This window comes from Canis lupus, chromosome 7, assembly GCF_011100685.1.
Source record: "Canis lupus familiaris isolate Mischka breed German Shepherd chromosome 7, alternate assembly UU_Cfam_GSD_1.0, whole genome shotgun sequence".
NCBI classification, from domain to species: Eukaryota; Metazoa; Chordata; class Mammalia; order Carnivora; family Canidae; genus Canis; species Canis lupus.
In genome coordinates, this window is record NC_049228.1 from 58,404,361 (window position 1) to 58,419,274 (window position 14,914).

The window sequence follows — 14,914 nt, forward strand, 5'->3', positions numbered from 1 at the left end:
CTTTCAGTTGTGGAGTATTAGAGTTTGTTAGGTAAGGTTTTGCTTGTGGAGAACATACTTGTAAGTAGTTAACAGATGGAGATTTATTACAGTGTATAAGTAGTTTACAGAATTGTTGGAGGGACTGAAGAAACAAACTTTAGTTGAACTTTCAAGAGTGAATCCAGGCTACGCTCCAGAATCCATAACCAAGGGACATGTTTTCTCCATGATGGGGTAGCCACTAATTCATTAGTAACCAAAGTGCCACTGAGTGGCTTAAGCATGACAAGAGATTTATTTATGTTCTGTGAAAGTAGGAGCTGGTAAAGAGATTCTAATTTGAAAAATCACCAAGGACCTAGACTTCTTTCTTTTTTAGTTTAGCCATCTCTGCAGGTTTAAGATGGCTCATTGTTGTGTCCAAATGGAGGAACACATTCCTTCACTTTCCAGGGTACAGTCTAGATCTTGCATATATAATTTTTGCTCATATCCCATTGACCCGGTCTTTTCATGTGCCATACCTAATTGTAAAGGAACCTGAGAAATGTCTTTCTTTTGGGCAATCATGCACTCAGCTATAAATTCTAATACAAAGGAACATGGGAAGAGTAGATATTAGGAGATACTCGCACTCTCTGACATAATGTCATCTTCATAGCACACATCCAACCCATCAGCAAATCCTGTTGGCTGTACCTTCAAATTATATCCAGAATCTAAGCATTTCTCAGCACCTCTACTGCTGCCATGAATTCTTGCAGTAACTAATGGTCTTCTGCATTTTGCTTACCCATCCACCCATTTTTAGTCTTAACAAAACACCAAGTATTATCATTTTAAAATATCAGTTACATATATTACTCTTGTCTCAATTTTCAATGGATTCCCACCTGACTACAGGGAATAGTCAACACCATTGGAATCACTTACATGATGTGGCCTCATCTCCTACTTCTTGCCTGCTAGCTTTCTCTGCTCCAACCACAGTGGCCTCTTTACTGCTCCTTGAACACTCCAGGCAAAACTTTGTTTCCTAGGCCAGGAAGAGCCTTCCTTGTTTATTCTTCTGTGTCATTCTTTTAATTTTTGCCAGTTTTCCTCCCTAAGGAACATTCAAATTAGTATTTCCTTTACCAGTATATGAGAGTCCCACATGACATGGGTCCTGCTAACAATGGGTATTATTGTTCTTTTGTATCTTTGCCAAATCTCTAGATGGGAAATTATGGTTTATTGTTTTTAATTACATTTCCTTTGGTTACTCTTTCTGTTGAACATATTTTCTTTAAATCTGAGCAGTTTAAAAAAATCTTTTGCCAAATGCTCCTTATTGTTTTGGGTGTTGATGAAGTGATAAATGTGATTGTAATTTTACTAAAGGCTCTTTAGTAAAATTTAAAAAAAACTATAAATGCATAAGCTACATTTTAAAAAAATAGCATTTTAACAGATTTTAACTTAAAATTTTTACATATATATTCTTTTCCTTTTAGGTTCAATCTGATGCAGCACAGAACTATACTATCTTCTACTCAATAAGTGGGCGTGGAGTTGACCAAGAACCTTTAAATTTATTTTTCATAGAAAGAGACACTGGAAATCTGTATTGTACCCGGCCTGTGGACCGTGAAGAATATGATGTTTTTGATGTAGGAGCTTTATTGATATACATGATTTTAAATGATTAAGCTATGTTTCCTTTGCTACTCCATGTACTCTTTCCTATATTCTTACATTCTTTTCTTAGACTCAAAGGAAATAGATTGTGCTATTTTGGAATATTTGATCTGCTCTTTATCTTAACTTCTGTTAGATACGCCTAAAATGAAGCAGAGAGGTTTATTTGCATTTGTATGTAAATTCTAGTACATTTCCAGGAGTTAGTTTTGTTTATGAGGTACTTTCTCTCTCTGGTCATGCTATATTTTTTTCCAGGATGTAGCCACCATTGATTAGATGGGTCTTCTTCCCTCTTCTGCTCTGGGTTTTTTCTTTAATTTTTGTTGTTTTTGTTGTTGTTCTTCCTTCCATTTGTGTGATCCTCTGATCATGTCTGAGAACTAAATAAGGAAACAAAAGTGGGAGACCAAACCCAAACAAGGTCAATAAGCCAGCCTTCTGAAATGGATAAGCTAGCTTATGGTCAATGAGGAGTAACTCAGTTTTCAGTGTAATATGGTAGATTCTCTGGGGTCATGTGGTCATCCCAGTGGTACAGGGGGGTGATGTTTCTCCATAAGAAAGAGGGATTCTCTTCTTAGAAGAAGGAAAAAATGCTGGTCAGCAAATGTGACTGATGTTTACCACATGACATTTCATTGATTTTGAGTGGAAAATTTTCAACTTGGTGTTGTAATCACATGCTGAATAGAAGTACATTCTATTTGCCATTACATTGCCCTTTGATTAATTGGCAATGCAGAAACTGGTAAACGTGTTTTGTTAGAAAAATCTCTTACAAATATGTGATCTATGAGGTAAAACAATTAAAAGGGCTTGTTAGTTACAGGATGGAGAATCATGGCTCTAAGTAGATGATGTAGTAGGGATCTTTCCAATTGCAGTGAGTTTAATTATTCTCCCCAATATAGCTTTCTGATTATGGAGAGAATAAGTCTATAATCTGAGTCTAATGGACAGAGTTGTCTCTGACTTTACTGTACTCTGGAGTTTTATTTGAAGTGTAGCCATTTCTACCAAATGCTGGATGCCTCTTACTGTGTTTTCAGTATTTTTCAATTTGATGCTTTGATGATTAAAAATAATTGAATAGAAATTTTAAGTGGTCGATTACTGAAAAGATTTTCAAAGAGGGTAGCAGATGAAACACAGAGTTCCCTCTTGCTAAAATCTAATATCAATCGACTACTGGTCTTGCTTTTTCCTGTTTTCCAGTTGATTGCTTATGCCTCAACTGCAGATGGGTATTCAGCAGACTTACCTCTTCCACTGCCCATCAGAGTGGAGGATGAAAATGACAACCACCCTATTTTCACAGAAGCTATTTATAATTTTGAAGTTCCAGAAAGTAGCAAACTTGGTAAGACCATTTTTTTAAATTGAACTTTTTTGCATGTGTTTTCCTTTTTTTTGTTATTTGTATTTTTTCTTCTAGGAAATGTATATTCATTTCCTTTGTTTTCACTTTCCTTGGTGTTTATCTTGCTCTTAACTGGTTTTTTTAAAATCTACTTAAAAAATGCTTTTTACATATTAAGGATACTAACTTGTTGTCACACTGCAAATATTTTCACAGTGTATTGTCACTTTTCAGTTTTCTTAAAGCTACTTTTTGAGGTAAAGAAGCTCAGAACTTCCATTTAGTTAAATCTATCCTTACTAGACTCATAGAGGCCTTTTCCTTTCATACTTTATGGTAAGGAAACTTTCAAAAATAAAATGTATTATGGTAAGTATGTTTATGTACATTTTTTGAGACATTGGACTTTTTATGCCTAAGACCAGATTATCCTGATGATATTGAACCAGTCAGTATTTATTTACCAGAATACACTTATCCTATCATGTCCAAACAGAATATAACCTACAGATTATTACAGGAATTTGGTGTTGTCAATATGATACCAATTAATTATACAAGCAGGTAACAGGTTTTCAAGCTTTGAATTATATTTAGTTTATATACTCTATCATTTTGTGGGTTTGTCACTGTTCTCATCTCTTAGAGAGGACATACAGAATAGAATTACAATAAAATTAAAATCAATACTGATATTTTTATTAGGTTTTCTTTAGAGAGGTATTAAACAAAATTACTGAAAACGTAATTTTTTTAAAGCTCTTATTTGTATTATTTTTTTTTTTCTTAAAACTACCACTTTACTGCTTCCAATTTAGAATGAATACAGGGATAAATTTAGGAACATCACACTTGTTCAGACACTTGGAAAACCAAGTGTTCAGGTTAGTTGGCCCTTAAAATGGTGGCATACATGATGTCTTCTAAGACTTAAAAAAATGGAAAATAACCATTCACATAAAGTTGAAAGAATGTGAACTCATTCATAAAGGATGGTTTTGGTCACTTGCTTATTAAAGTTTCTAGTAGTTACTTAGATCTTCACTAGATTTTAATATCTGCTATTCCCCTTTATATTTGACATTGATGATTTGATGTGAGAGATGTTAGCCTCTTTATTACTCATATGGTACAATTAAAAAAATAAAAGTTGTGCATTTGGAGTTTAAGAAACCTAGTTTTTGATTCGGGGTCTGTTATTAATTCACTGTGGGAAATGGTGGCAGTCCCTTTGAGTTCCCTGGCCTGTAAAAGGAGTTAATTGCATTAGATGACCTATAATATTTTTAGCTTCACAGCGACTATGACTCTTGTACAACTTTTCTTTTTTTCAAAGAGAGATCATTGGTTTTAAAGTCTTTCTTGAGGATTCTGTTCTCTGTGATCGTGACAGACAATAATCCAGGGCAAATACTTTGATGGCCTGACTAACCGGAGGCACTGGAAGCATTCCATGTAAGAAGGTTCAGACCAGTTTGGGCTGTGATACTCTGGACTACTAGGTGTGCTTGAATTTGCCATAACTCACACACAGAAGTTTGGACAAAGGGTGCTCAACTAACATTTAAGTATAGCACTCATAAAAGGTTCTGAAGTCAAGATTTTAGGAAGATTTTCTGTGATAAGTAAAGCCATTCTTATCCAGAGATTTAAAATAATGTTTGTGTCCTGTTGGTAAAATTTCAGAAAGAAGATACTCTGCCTTACAAAGATCGGTAACTTTTTTTATGCGAACATAGATGAATATCATTTGTTTTCTTACCATTACATGATTACTTCATGTCTTCATATTCATGTCTTCATGTCTTCATGTCTTCATATTCATGTCTGCAAAAATCTTGTCATTAGTTATAAATATCTAATTGGACATTCTCTCTTTCTTTTTATATATATGTGTGTACATATATTCATTTATTTACACACATACATATATACATATATTAAAGACATGTTATGGTGAAAAATTATTTAAAACTAATATTTTCTTGCATTAATTGGTTTTTATTTCCTTTAAATACAGTATTTCAACAAATATATAAACATATGTGTGTGTGAGTTTGTATATGTGTTGCTTCTCAGGCTGGCCTTACAGGGCCATAGGCAAAGTGGATCTATGGATGACATTTTCATGGGCACTGGAACATTGTCCTTACACTATATAATACCACCTATTTGTACTCTTTGATACCTATAATCCTTTACCAGAGCAATGATCTTATATTCCATACAGATGACAAATATTAATAGTTTCACCTGAAGAAACAGCTGACTTAAATTCTCCCTGGAGGGTGAATCGTCTGAAAACTTTTCTTGAGGATTAAGTGGGGCTGAGAGCAGTGGGGTATGGATACTAAGTGGGTGAAAGAGAGACTAGCAAAAACCATTAGAGAGTGGAGACTAGACTACGAAAGGTCAACTTGATCATTTATTCAGTTATACCCCAACTCAGTCTTGATTTACCTATTAATCAGAAATTAAGTTAAAAAATCTGATTTACTTAGGAACCAGCTAGGTTTGTTATTGTAGTTTGTGTCTGGAAATATGTATTGTAATTATTCTTGATTGCCATTTAAATAAGTTTTTAGGATTTACTATCAAACATTTTTTAAGGACTTATTTATTTGTTTATCTATTTATTTGACAGAGAGATAGAGAGAGAGAGAGAGAGAGAGAGAGAGTGCTTACATGAGCAGAGAGGGGCAGAGGGAGAGGGAGAAGCATGCTCCCTGCTAAGCAGGGAGCCTGACAAAGGGCTCCATCCCAGGACCCTAGGATTAGGACCTGAGCTGAAGGCAGATGCTTAGCCAACTAAGCCACCCAGGTGCCCCAGTATCAGACATTCTTAACAGTGAGCAAAGTAAAGGTGTACCTTGATTCCCAGTATCATAGTGTTTTAAATTATAAATTTGAAGTCTTCTTCATTGATGCTATCTAAAGATGGAACACCTCTGAGAAGAAATAACATTTAAAATTATATTGCCACTGTCATTGTTAAAATTTGAAAAATAGGGGTGCCTGGGAGGCTCAGTGGTTGAGTGTCTACCTTTGGCTCAGGTTGTGACCCTGAGGTTCTGGGATCAAGTCTCACATCAGGCTCTCTGCAGGGAGCCTACTTCTCTCTCTGCCTATGTCTCTGCTTCTCTCTATGTGTCTCTCATGAATAAATAAATAAAATCTTTTAAAATTTGTAAAATGTAATACTCCTAACTGTGTTTTGCACTTCTGGAAATTAAAGACTCTTTTTTTTTTTTTTTTTAAACATGTAGGTACTACAGTGGGAGTGGTTTGTGCCACAGACAGAGATGAACCGGACACGATGCATACACGCCTGAAGTACAGCATTTTGGAGCAGACCCCTAGATCCCCTGGGCTCTTCTCTGTGCATCCCAGCACAGGTGTCATCACCACAGTCACTCATTATTTGGACAGAGAGGTAGCTTTCCATTCCATAGAACATCATTTTTCTGGAGCTGAGACCCATACCCCATTTACTGTAGTTTGCTCTCCTTTAATCTTAGGCATTTCTATTTTACTTTATTTTATTTAGATGTAAGACAATAAGACTTCTGGTAATATTACCTATTGTTTTTTAAAAAAAAATTTATTTTTTATTTTATTATTATTTTTTAAAGATTGGTGTTTAGAAGGAATGGGAACAATATATATTTCTTATGAAAGTTGCTATTGTTAAATATTATTCTATTCTTACATGTGGCTAGTTGATTCCAGTTCAGTAAAGGCTTCAGTTCTCATGTAGGACAATTAATTTCCTTGTTTCAGAGTTCAGATCATACCCTGATCCCTATTTAGTTATTATTGATATGTGTTTTTTATCAGGAATGAATGAGTTGATGAATTATTACAAAATCTATAACACTGTTTGGATGATAGTACTAGAATATTGTCAGGTATGTTCAAATTCTTTATGCATAATTGTATTTGGTCTATATAATTTCCTCGTTTGACTAGATGGGTATTCCATCCAATCTATAGAGGACAAACATGACAGAAAGATTGATTGACTCACCTAAGTCAAATTAATGCACTGAATCTCCTAATTTTTATTATTGTTGCTCTTTTTTGTCAGCCTATGTTTAACTCAGAGCCCTGAACTATTGACTGAGGCAGATTAATCAATTTCATGTGTACAAAATAGCTCTTTTAGAACACTTCAGTGGTTCCCACTGCAACTAGAATAACACAAATAAAGGGATCAATATGACTTGGAGAAATAATGTACAGAAGAAATCCATGGAATTTGATGCCAAAGAAAAGGAAAAGATGATGAGAACCCATAAAAAGGGATAAAAATTTGTACAAAGGTTTTATTTGTCATTTTTTTTATTTGTGTGGTCAGGATATTTTAGGTGAGAAAGCACATGATGGTAATAATAAATGGCAGAGGTTGAGAGAGGGCCTGTATGAGCATGTTTTTGTATATGTGCAATAGGTAGAGTATGTAGTTAATCAAATGAAAACAAGCATTTTCCCTCATTTTTTACACACTGACAAATGAGGCTTAGAAAAATTAAATACTTTGAGAATACACAACTTGTACAGATTTGTGGTCAGACCCACATCTCTTTTCTTTTTGTTTTTTTTAAGATTTTATTCCTTTTATTCATGAGAGATACAGAGAGAGAGGGGCAGAGACACAAGCAGAGGGAGAAGCTCCCCATCCGCATGGGGAGCACGATATGGGACTTGATCCCAGGACTCCAGGATCATGCCCTGAGCAGAAAGCAGATGCTCAACCACTGAGCCACTCAGGTGTCCCCATGTCTGTTTTCCTGATCAAAAAAAGTCAACAGGATTTTTCAAGGAACAACCACAAAATGTGTTGTGGGGACAACACAGGAAATAAATGAACAAGGGAGATAAAAAAGCAAAACAAAACACTCAGTGTATTTAGAGGAAGAGAAAGAAAGATATCAGTGAGTGAGCCTAAAAGAGGAGCATTTCAGGGTGGGAATATTTGTTGCCAATGTGGAAGGGGGATGGGGAAAATGAACGCTGGAGGAAGAAATACGAAGTTGAAAATGGAGAAAAGTAAAAAAAGCAAAAACAAAAGGAGTGGCTTAAAAAATAGAAGAGAAGGGCAACACAGGTAATTGTGTCATAACATAATGAGTTCATTTCATCATCACCCTACCATTTGCAAAAACTCTCTTCACTGAAGTCAATAGTGACCTCTTAATTGCCACATTCACCTGTTGCCTGAAGCCTCTGTCTATTGTTGGCACTTAACTAAAACTCATCTCTTCCTTGGTTCTGTTCCTGTTTCTCTGGTCTTTCTTTTTTTTTGTGTCGTTTCCTAGTCTTACTTCCCCATGCTTGAAATGCTGCTGTTCTTAAATCTTCAGCTCTCCTCATCCTTTAACCTCTTCTAGATAATCTGATTCCTGCTGTAATTTCAACCACCATCTACATACTAATGACCCCCAGATTGGTATTTCTGGCTATGAACTCTCTTGTAGTATGGGGCCAAACATCCAAGTGCCTTCTGAACCTTTCTCCTTAGATTTGCCATGGGCACATACAATCCAGTATATCCAAAACACAAGTCATTCCTTTTGGCCCTGCTTCCTAATTTTGCTAGTGTTCACTTCCTCAGAGAACTAGCTCTCCTTCTGCATTTGCTGCAATGATTGATAATACATCCTCTGCCTATTCAAATAGGATGGCTAAGCATCATTCTCAGCTCTGTCTTTTCTCTTACATTTTATATAGAATCTACCATCATATCTTATTAAATGTTAACGCCCAGGGAACTTGCCTGTTACCCTTTCTCTGTGTCCTCATGGCCATTGTGTCAGATTTGCATCACCTGTCTCACACCATTTCAAGAGTTCTTTAACTGATTTCTTTGACTTTCAGCTCAGTTTACTGCAAATTATGGTAAATCTTCTTTAAGAAACTTCTTTTTAACACTTAGGTGTTCTTATTTTCTGCCCCCCCCCATGACTCCCATAAAACTTTTCCTTATTACCTGCTACTTAACATATAAATCTAAATTCTTAGTATGGTTCTTTGTAATTTAACCTGTTTACCCTTTTGGCTTCTCCCTGTCTACCAAATTCTTAAAATAGTATGCAAATATAGAATCAAATAAAAGCATGGATACACATAAATAGAAGAGGGTACAATTGAAATTTCATTTGTGGAGATCCCTGGGTGGCTCAGCGGTTTAGCACCTGCCATTGGCTCAGGGCGTGATCCTGGAGTCAAGGATTGAGTCTCGCATCAGGCTCCCTGCATGGAGCCTGCTTCTCTCTCAGCCTGTGTCTGTGCTTCTCTCTCTCTCTCTCTCTCTCTGTGCCTTTCATTAATAGATAAATAAAATCTTAAAAAAATTCATTTGTGAGTCAAAGCAAATGTTTTTGAGACTAATTAAATACTTGTTTTGTTTTCAGACTGTAGATAAGTACTCACTGATAATGAAAGTACAAGACATGGATGGTCAGAATTTTGGATTGGTGGGTACATCAACTTGCATCATAACGGTAAAAGATTCAAATGACAACGCACCTACTTTCAAACAAAATACTGTAAGTGCACAGTTTCAAAATCTATCTCTTGTTAACCAGGATTGGTTATTTAATATGAATTAATAAAATACATCCCATACTTTGAGGTATGTATGTTTATTTTATAAATAAAATTAAATGGCTGACATAGAAATTTCTTTTACTTATTCATTGTAGTATTTATATTATCTCCTTCTTGTTAAAGACAAACAACATTTGCCCTCATTTATAATGAAGTTCTTTCATTTCAAAGATAACCCTTAATGAGACAGTACTTGTGATTTATGGCTTTAAAATAAACTAGATAAAAAGTGTAAGAACCAATACTCTTGGAGTGGAAAAAATATTTTGCTTTCTTTGTAGAAGTTCTCTTTATAAAGTAAGTTTTTAATGAGTTCTTTCTGTTTCAGTATGAAGCATCAGTAGAGGAAAATGCGTACAATGTGGAGATCTTACGAATACCTATAGAAGATAAGGATTTAATTAACACTGCCAATTGGAGAGCCAATTTTACCATTTTGAAGGGCAATGAAAATGAACATTTCAAAATCAGCACAGACAAAGAGACTAATGAAGGTGTCTTGTATGTTGTAAAGGTACAGTAATAATGAATAATTGACAACTTGGCAAGCTAACAAGTTCTGTTCACCTAATGGTTTAATCAACTAAATAGTTTCAGATCAAAGACTCCACAAGTTGGAATAGAGCTTTGTTTAGTCCAATTGTTCCCATCTAATGCAGTCTTTCTTCTATAATTTTGCTGCCAGTCATTAGTCACCTAGCTTATGCTTGAACATTCTTAGTTCTAAGGATCTCTGTATCTCCATTGGCAGCTGATTCCATATTTGGAGAGCTCTCATTCTCACAAGTCCTTATTTCTACCGTGCCCAAATTATTCTCCATATATATATATTCCCCAAATTATTCTCCATATATATATTCCATGGCTGGATTCTGCCTTTAATGGTCTAGGTTCCATCGCTAATGGAAGAACTAGAATTCGTTTGAAAAGATTGCTATTTTCATTTGAAACTTATCTTCTCTAGGATAAATATTCCTAATTCCTTTATTCCTTGCATGACATAATTTAGAAGCCCATAATCTTCTCTCTCTTTCTCTCTCTCTCTTTCTCTGGAATATATGCCTGGTTGTATCTGATCTTTTATAGGTGATAATTGAGGGTGAAATATAGTGTTATATCAGACAGCACTGAAGGAGCTGACTCTTTATCCCGTATATTATATTTTTGGTTGCATTGTTTTATTCTAGGGTCCAGGTTATGAGGGCAGAAAAGGCCCTATTTGGGAAGGACCCTTGGTTTTACTACGTAACCCAGAATAAGAGAGGAAATGTCCTATGGACAGGTGAAGCAGTCATCCATTGAATAAAGGAAGTTTTCCTGCCAACAACAATGTGGAGACTTTGATACATAAATATCTAGTTATAATTATTTGCTCTGTAAAAATTTCCAGAGATTACATAATAAGACTTGGCAAGTTCTACTTGGATGTGAATAGTCAAATGTATTTGTTCCAATTACTCTCAACATTAAACTTCTATTTCAGTTTTCTCTAATATGATATGCTCAAATTGAATACTAAAACCAACTACTTAAGAAAAATGAAACTTTTAACTGATAATAGTAGGAAAAGAAATAAGCAGATGATACTGATCATTGTTCCTCTTCATTGGTACACCTCAATCCAGTCTTATTTGGACTCTCCAGAAAGCAGAACCCAAGACAAGTACCTCAATGAAAGGAATTATTTAGGAAGTGGATTCCAGGAAGCCAGAGTAAAAATGGAAAAGACAGGAAAGAATGAAAAGCCAATCAAGTCTGCATTATTGACCTAGTCCCCTCTGGTGTTCAGTCATACAATAAACCACGTAGAATGTACTTCGGAATTATCTCCTCGAAAAGTGGTACCTGGAACATTTATCCATCAACTCCATTGATACCCATGCCTCATTGGTGGAAGGCTGCCTTAAGGGAACCTCAGCTCTTCCTGCACTTCTGGCTTGGCTGTGTCTGCTAGGGGGAGAGCACTCTGGCTTTGGAGAGACTTTGAATGTGGAGAGCTGAATCTTTGTGTGCTTGAGATGTGAGTCTATCAGCATAAATGGGGGAGTGTCCACCAAGCTGCAGCTGAAGTTGGGTAGGCTAAAGGTCTGTGGTGTATAATTCTTATGAAAAGTGCAGCTATGCATCAATTTGCAAAGTTAGGCATACCTATGTAGTCAGGCATCAATTTTGATGTGTTTGGCAACAGATACTCTGTAAAAGATTTCTCCTGGACACCTCTTTTGCCCCCCTCACCGCCATCTTAACTTCTTTCTAGAAGGAAGTCAAAGGAGTAGTTTGAATTCTAAGATGGAAAGATTATGCCAACTGCAGTAGCTCAAGTCAAAGACCCAAGCTCAGACCTTTTAGAGCGTTCTGTATCTGCTGCTTGATTAGAAGACTAATCCTCACTTCTCTCTCATTCAAGTCCATTATTAAAGTCCTATTATTATTATTTTTTAAATCTCAGTGATTTCATCTTGCTTTGGAAGGCAAAATTTAAGTAACACTGGGAATTAAATTTTTTGAGTTTTTTTAAAGCAATACAAAATGAATTTTAATAAACTTTCTCAAAAGAATATATTCTAAAAAAATGTAGTACATTCCATTTTTTCATATTCAGAGTGGATTTTTTTCCCTCAAAGAATGTTGATCACATTAAGAAAAATGTTTCCAAATATTTTCAGAAATTATAGCCTATAATATCCTAGAATATTTCCCACTCTGGGTGACTAATAAACATGTTTTATTTTTATTATTATTTTTTAAAGATTTTATTTATTTATTCATGAGAGACACAGAGAGAGGAGAGAGAGGCAGAGACACAGGCGGAGGGAGAAGCAGGCCCCATGCAGGGAACCCGACTTGGGACTCGATCCTGGGTCTCCAGGATCAGGCCCTGGGCCAAAGGCGGCACTAAACCGCTGAGCCACCCGGGCTGCCCCTCCCCCCCGCAATCTGTTTTATTTTTGATGAACAACTTCTGGTTACCATCTCAGGATTCCCCAGTAGGGAGAGCAATTATATGGTGATACTTTACTTTTTTGTCTTTGGTTCAGCTTAAGTTAATTTCACATATGAAGAATAAAGAAAATCCCCACCATAAAATTTATGTACATTTATTCCCATTATCTTTAAACAGAAGATAGTTGCACTTATATTTTATAATTACATCCTAGTTCTTATATCTAGGAAATTTTTTCAGAATTTTAAAAGCAATTATCAAGTACTGATCACCTTTCATGTCAAGGGAATGACATAAGTACCTTATGTAGTTTATAACTAATTGTTGCATCCTCTTTAGGATAAGATATTATTATTATCCCCATTTTACAACTTATAAAGATACTTATAATTTTCTTCTTTTGCACAATTCCTATTAAGTTTTTATATTGGTATTTGACTTGGCTTATAAAAATAATTTATTTTGTTTCTTTTCCCACATTCTGAAATTGTAAACAAAACAAAAAATGCTAGATTCAAAAGATTTATTTTTAACCTTTCTAACAACCGTGTGGTTGTTCCTCTCATTCTTCCCATTTCCAGATGAGGAGGCTAAGTAGAAAGAAGTGAAGTCACCTGCCCCAGTTCACATAGATAGGAAGTGATAGAACCAAGATGCCAACTCAGACATTCCTGAAGAAGAACCCTTCCTCACAACCACTGTACTGCTCTTCCAGCTGGAGACTCTTGGGTCACATTCCCTTTCTCTCTCCTCTTTTCCATATGTGGGTTACTTAGCTTGATAAAACCATGACTTGCACAAGGGGGTCTTTTTTTTAAACTTGAATTAATTTCTATTTCTATGTATTTATTTCTTGTTATCTCCTTCCTCTCTTCATCTCTCCTTATTAGCTCCTCTCAGAATTTTACCATCTCTCTTTCTTTGAGCCATTCATAATAGTCTCTACCATGTTGGTCAATAAAATGTGCGTTTTCCATGGTATACTTTCTTTTCTATATTTTATGCAAACCCTGAGAAAACTTGAATTCATCACATAGCTCCTTTGGTAGCCACACTGGTCTTTAAAGATATCTTAATCCTTTTCCGTGCTCAAGATTTGTGTTTGTGTACCTAAGTTCTATCTTTAAGTACTTTCTAACCTTGATGAGGCATCTTTTATTTTAAAATCAAACACTGTATAATCAAGGCATTTTGAAATCCATCATTCTTTCAGTAGGCTACTTACATAATGATGGCTGGGAATGAACTTTTTTTATTCCTTTATACCAAAAAGAGTTAAAGAATCAGAAGTTAAACCAAAGATTGCTTATATGTACTTCTTTTATCTGAACAAAGCTTCCAAACATTGCCTTGCTAGTTGATGTCTCCTATTATTGCATTAAATTGGCTGTTAACAAAAAATGTCACTGTTTTCTTTCAATTGTTTATGTGGCAGCCTGAGAGATTATTATATCCTATAGTATAAAACACTCACTATGGGCTTACAATATTAAATCTTGTTCTTGTAACAGTTGTGCAGAAGACAAAACTGAATTTCAGAGAGATTAAGACACTTACCCAAAGTGATGCAGCTAGGATGCAGTAGGACAGGATCTGAACCTAGATCTCTTTTATTCCAAGTACCACGCTCTTAAGCACCATGTTAAATTGCTTTGCATAGTTATGTGATGGAAAGTTAGCCTCTGTATTATCTATAAATCATAAATACTTCTCTCTGTCTCCCTAATAGCTATTCAATTATAACAATGAAAATGAAAACACTTGGTAAACTATAGGATATTATTATTATATTTTTAGAAGTCTTACATGTGTGTGGGGCTAGTGTTACACCTTTCTATATTGGATAGCTTTTCTGGAACTGTAGAGCATGAGCTGATACAGTCTTTAGTAGCTCAATCCTGAGTGATCTTTCCATCCCTACATTTCATTTCCATTTGAGCAGCAGCAGTAGTGCACATTGGTTTGAGTGAAGAAGATATTGTTGTTGATCATTCTCAATGTAGAAGGTCCACCACAAAGCAGCACTTCATCTTCTAGGGAGTTCATAGCATCTCAGTGCAGATATAGGATATTTTTGCACTTTTTAAAAAAAATAATTAAAACATAAAGCTTACCCTATGGTGGAAGAGAATTCTTGTTTTTTCATTAATCATTCATTTCACATCCCACCAGATTTTCAGTCTTGTGGAGTTTTAAGCCTCTAAAACAATATCCAGTATAAGCCTTGAAAAATTACATAAAGAAATTCTAAGGCTTTTTAGCAAGTGGTCCTGGATGGAATAACTGCACCTCCTCCAGAGCAGCAGCTGTTTTGTGAATTTCCATCCATGGCTCAT

The 14,914-nt window shown here is 35.3% G+C and overlaps 1 protein-coding gene across 2 annotated transcripts in view; it reads left to right on the forward strand.

Annotated features, from left to right (window-relative positions):
* The window catches only part of DSC3 (desmocollin 3), a 49,572-nt gene that overhangs the window by 15,176 nt on the left and 19,482 nt on the right, over positions 1–14,914 (forward strand). For both annotated transcript variants that reach the window (XM_038543611.1, XM_038543612.1), the window contains exons 5-9: positions 1,479–1,634; positions 2,881–3,025; positions 6,292–6,458; positions 9,439–9,573; positions 9,963–10,148. In XM_038543611.1, the coding sequence (XP_038399539.1) occupies positions 1,479–1,634; positions 2,881–3,025; positions 6,292–6,458; positions 9,439–9,573; positions 9,963–10,148 (789 nt within the window). The remainder of the gene's footprint in view (positions 1–1,478; positions 1,635–2,880; positions 3,026–6,291; positions 6,459–9,438; positions 9,574–9,962; positions 10,149–14,914) is intronic.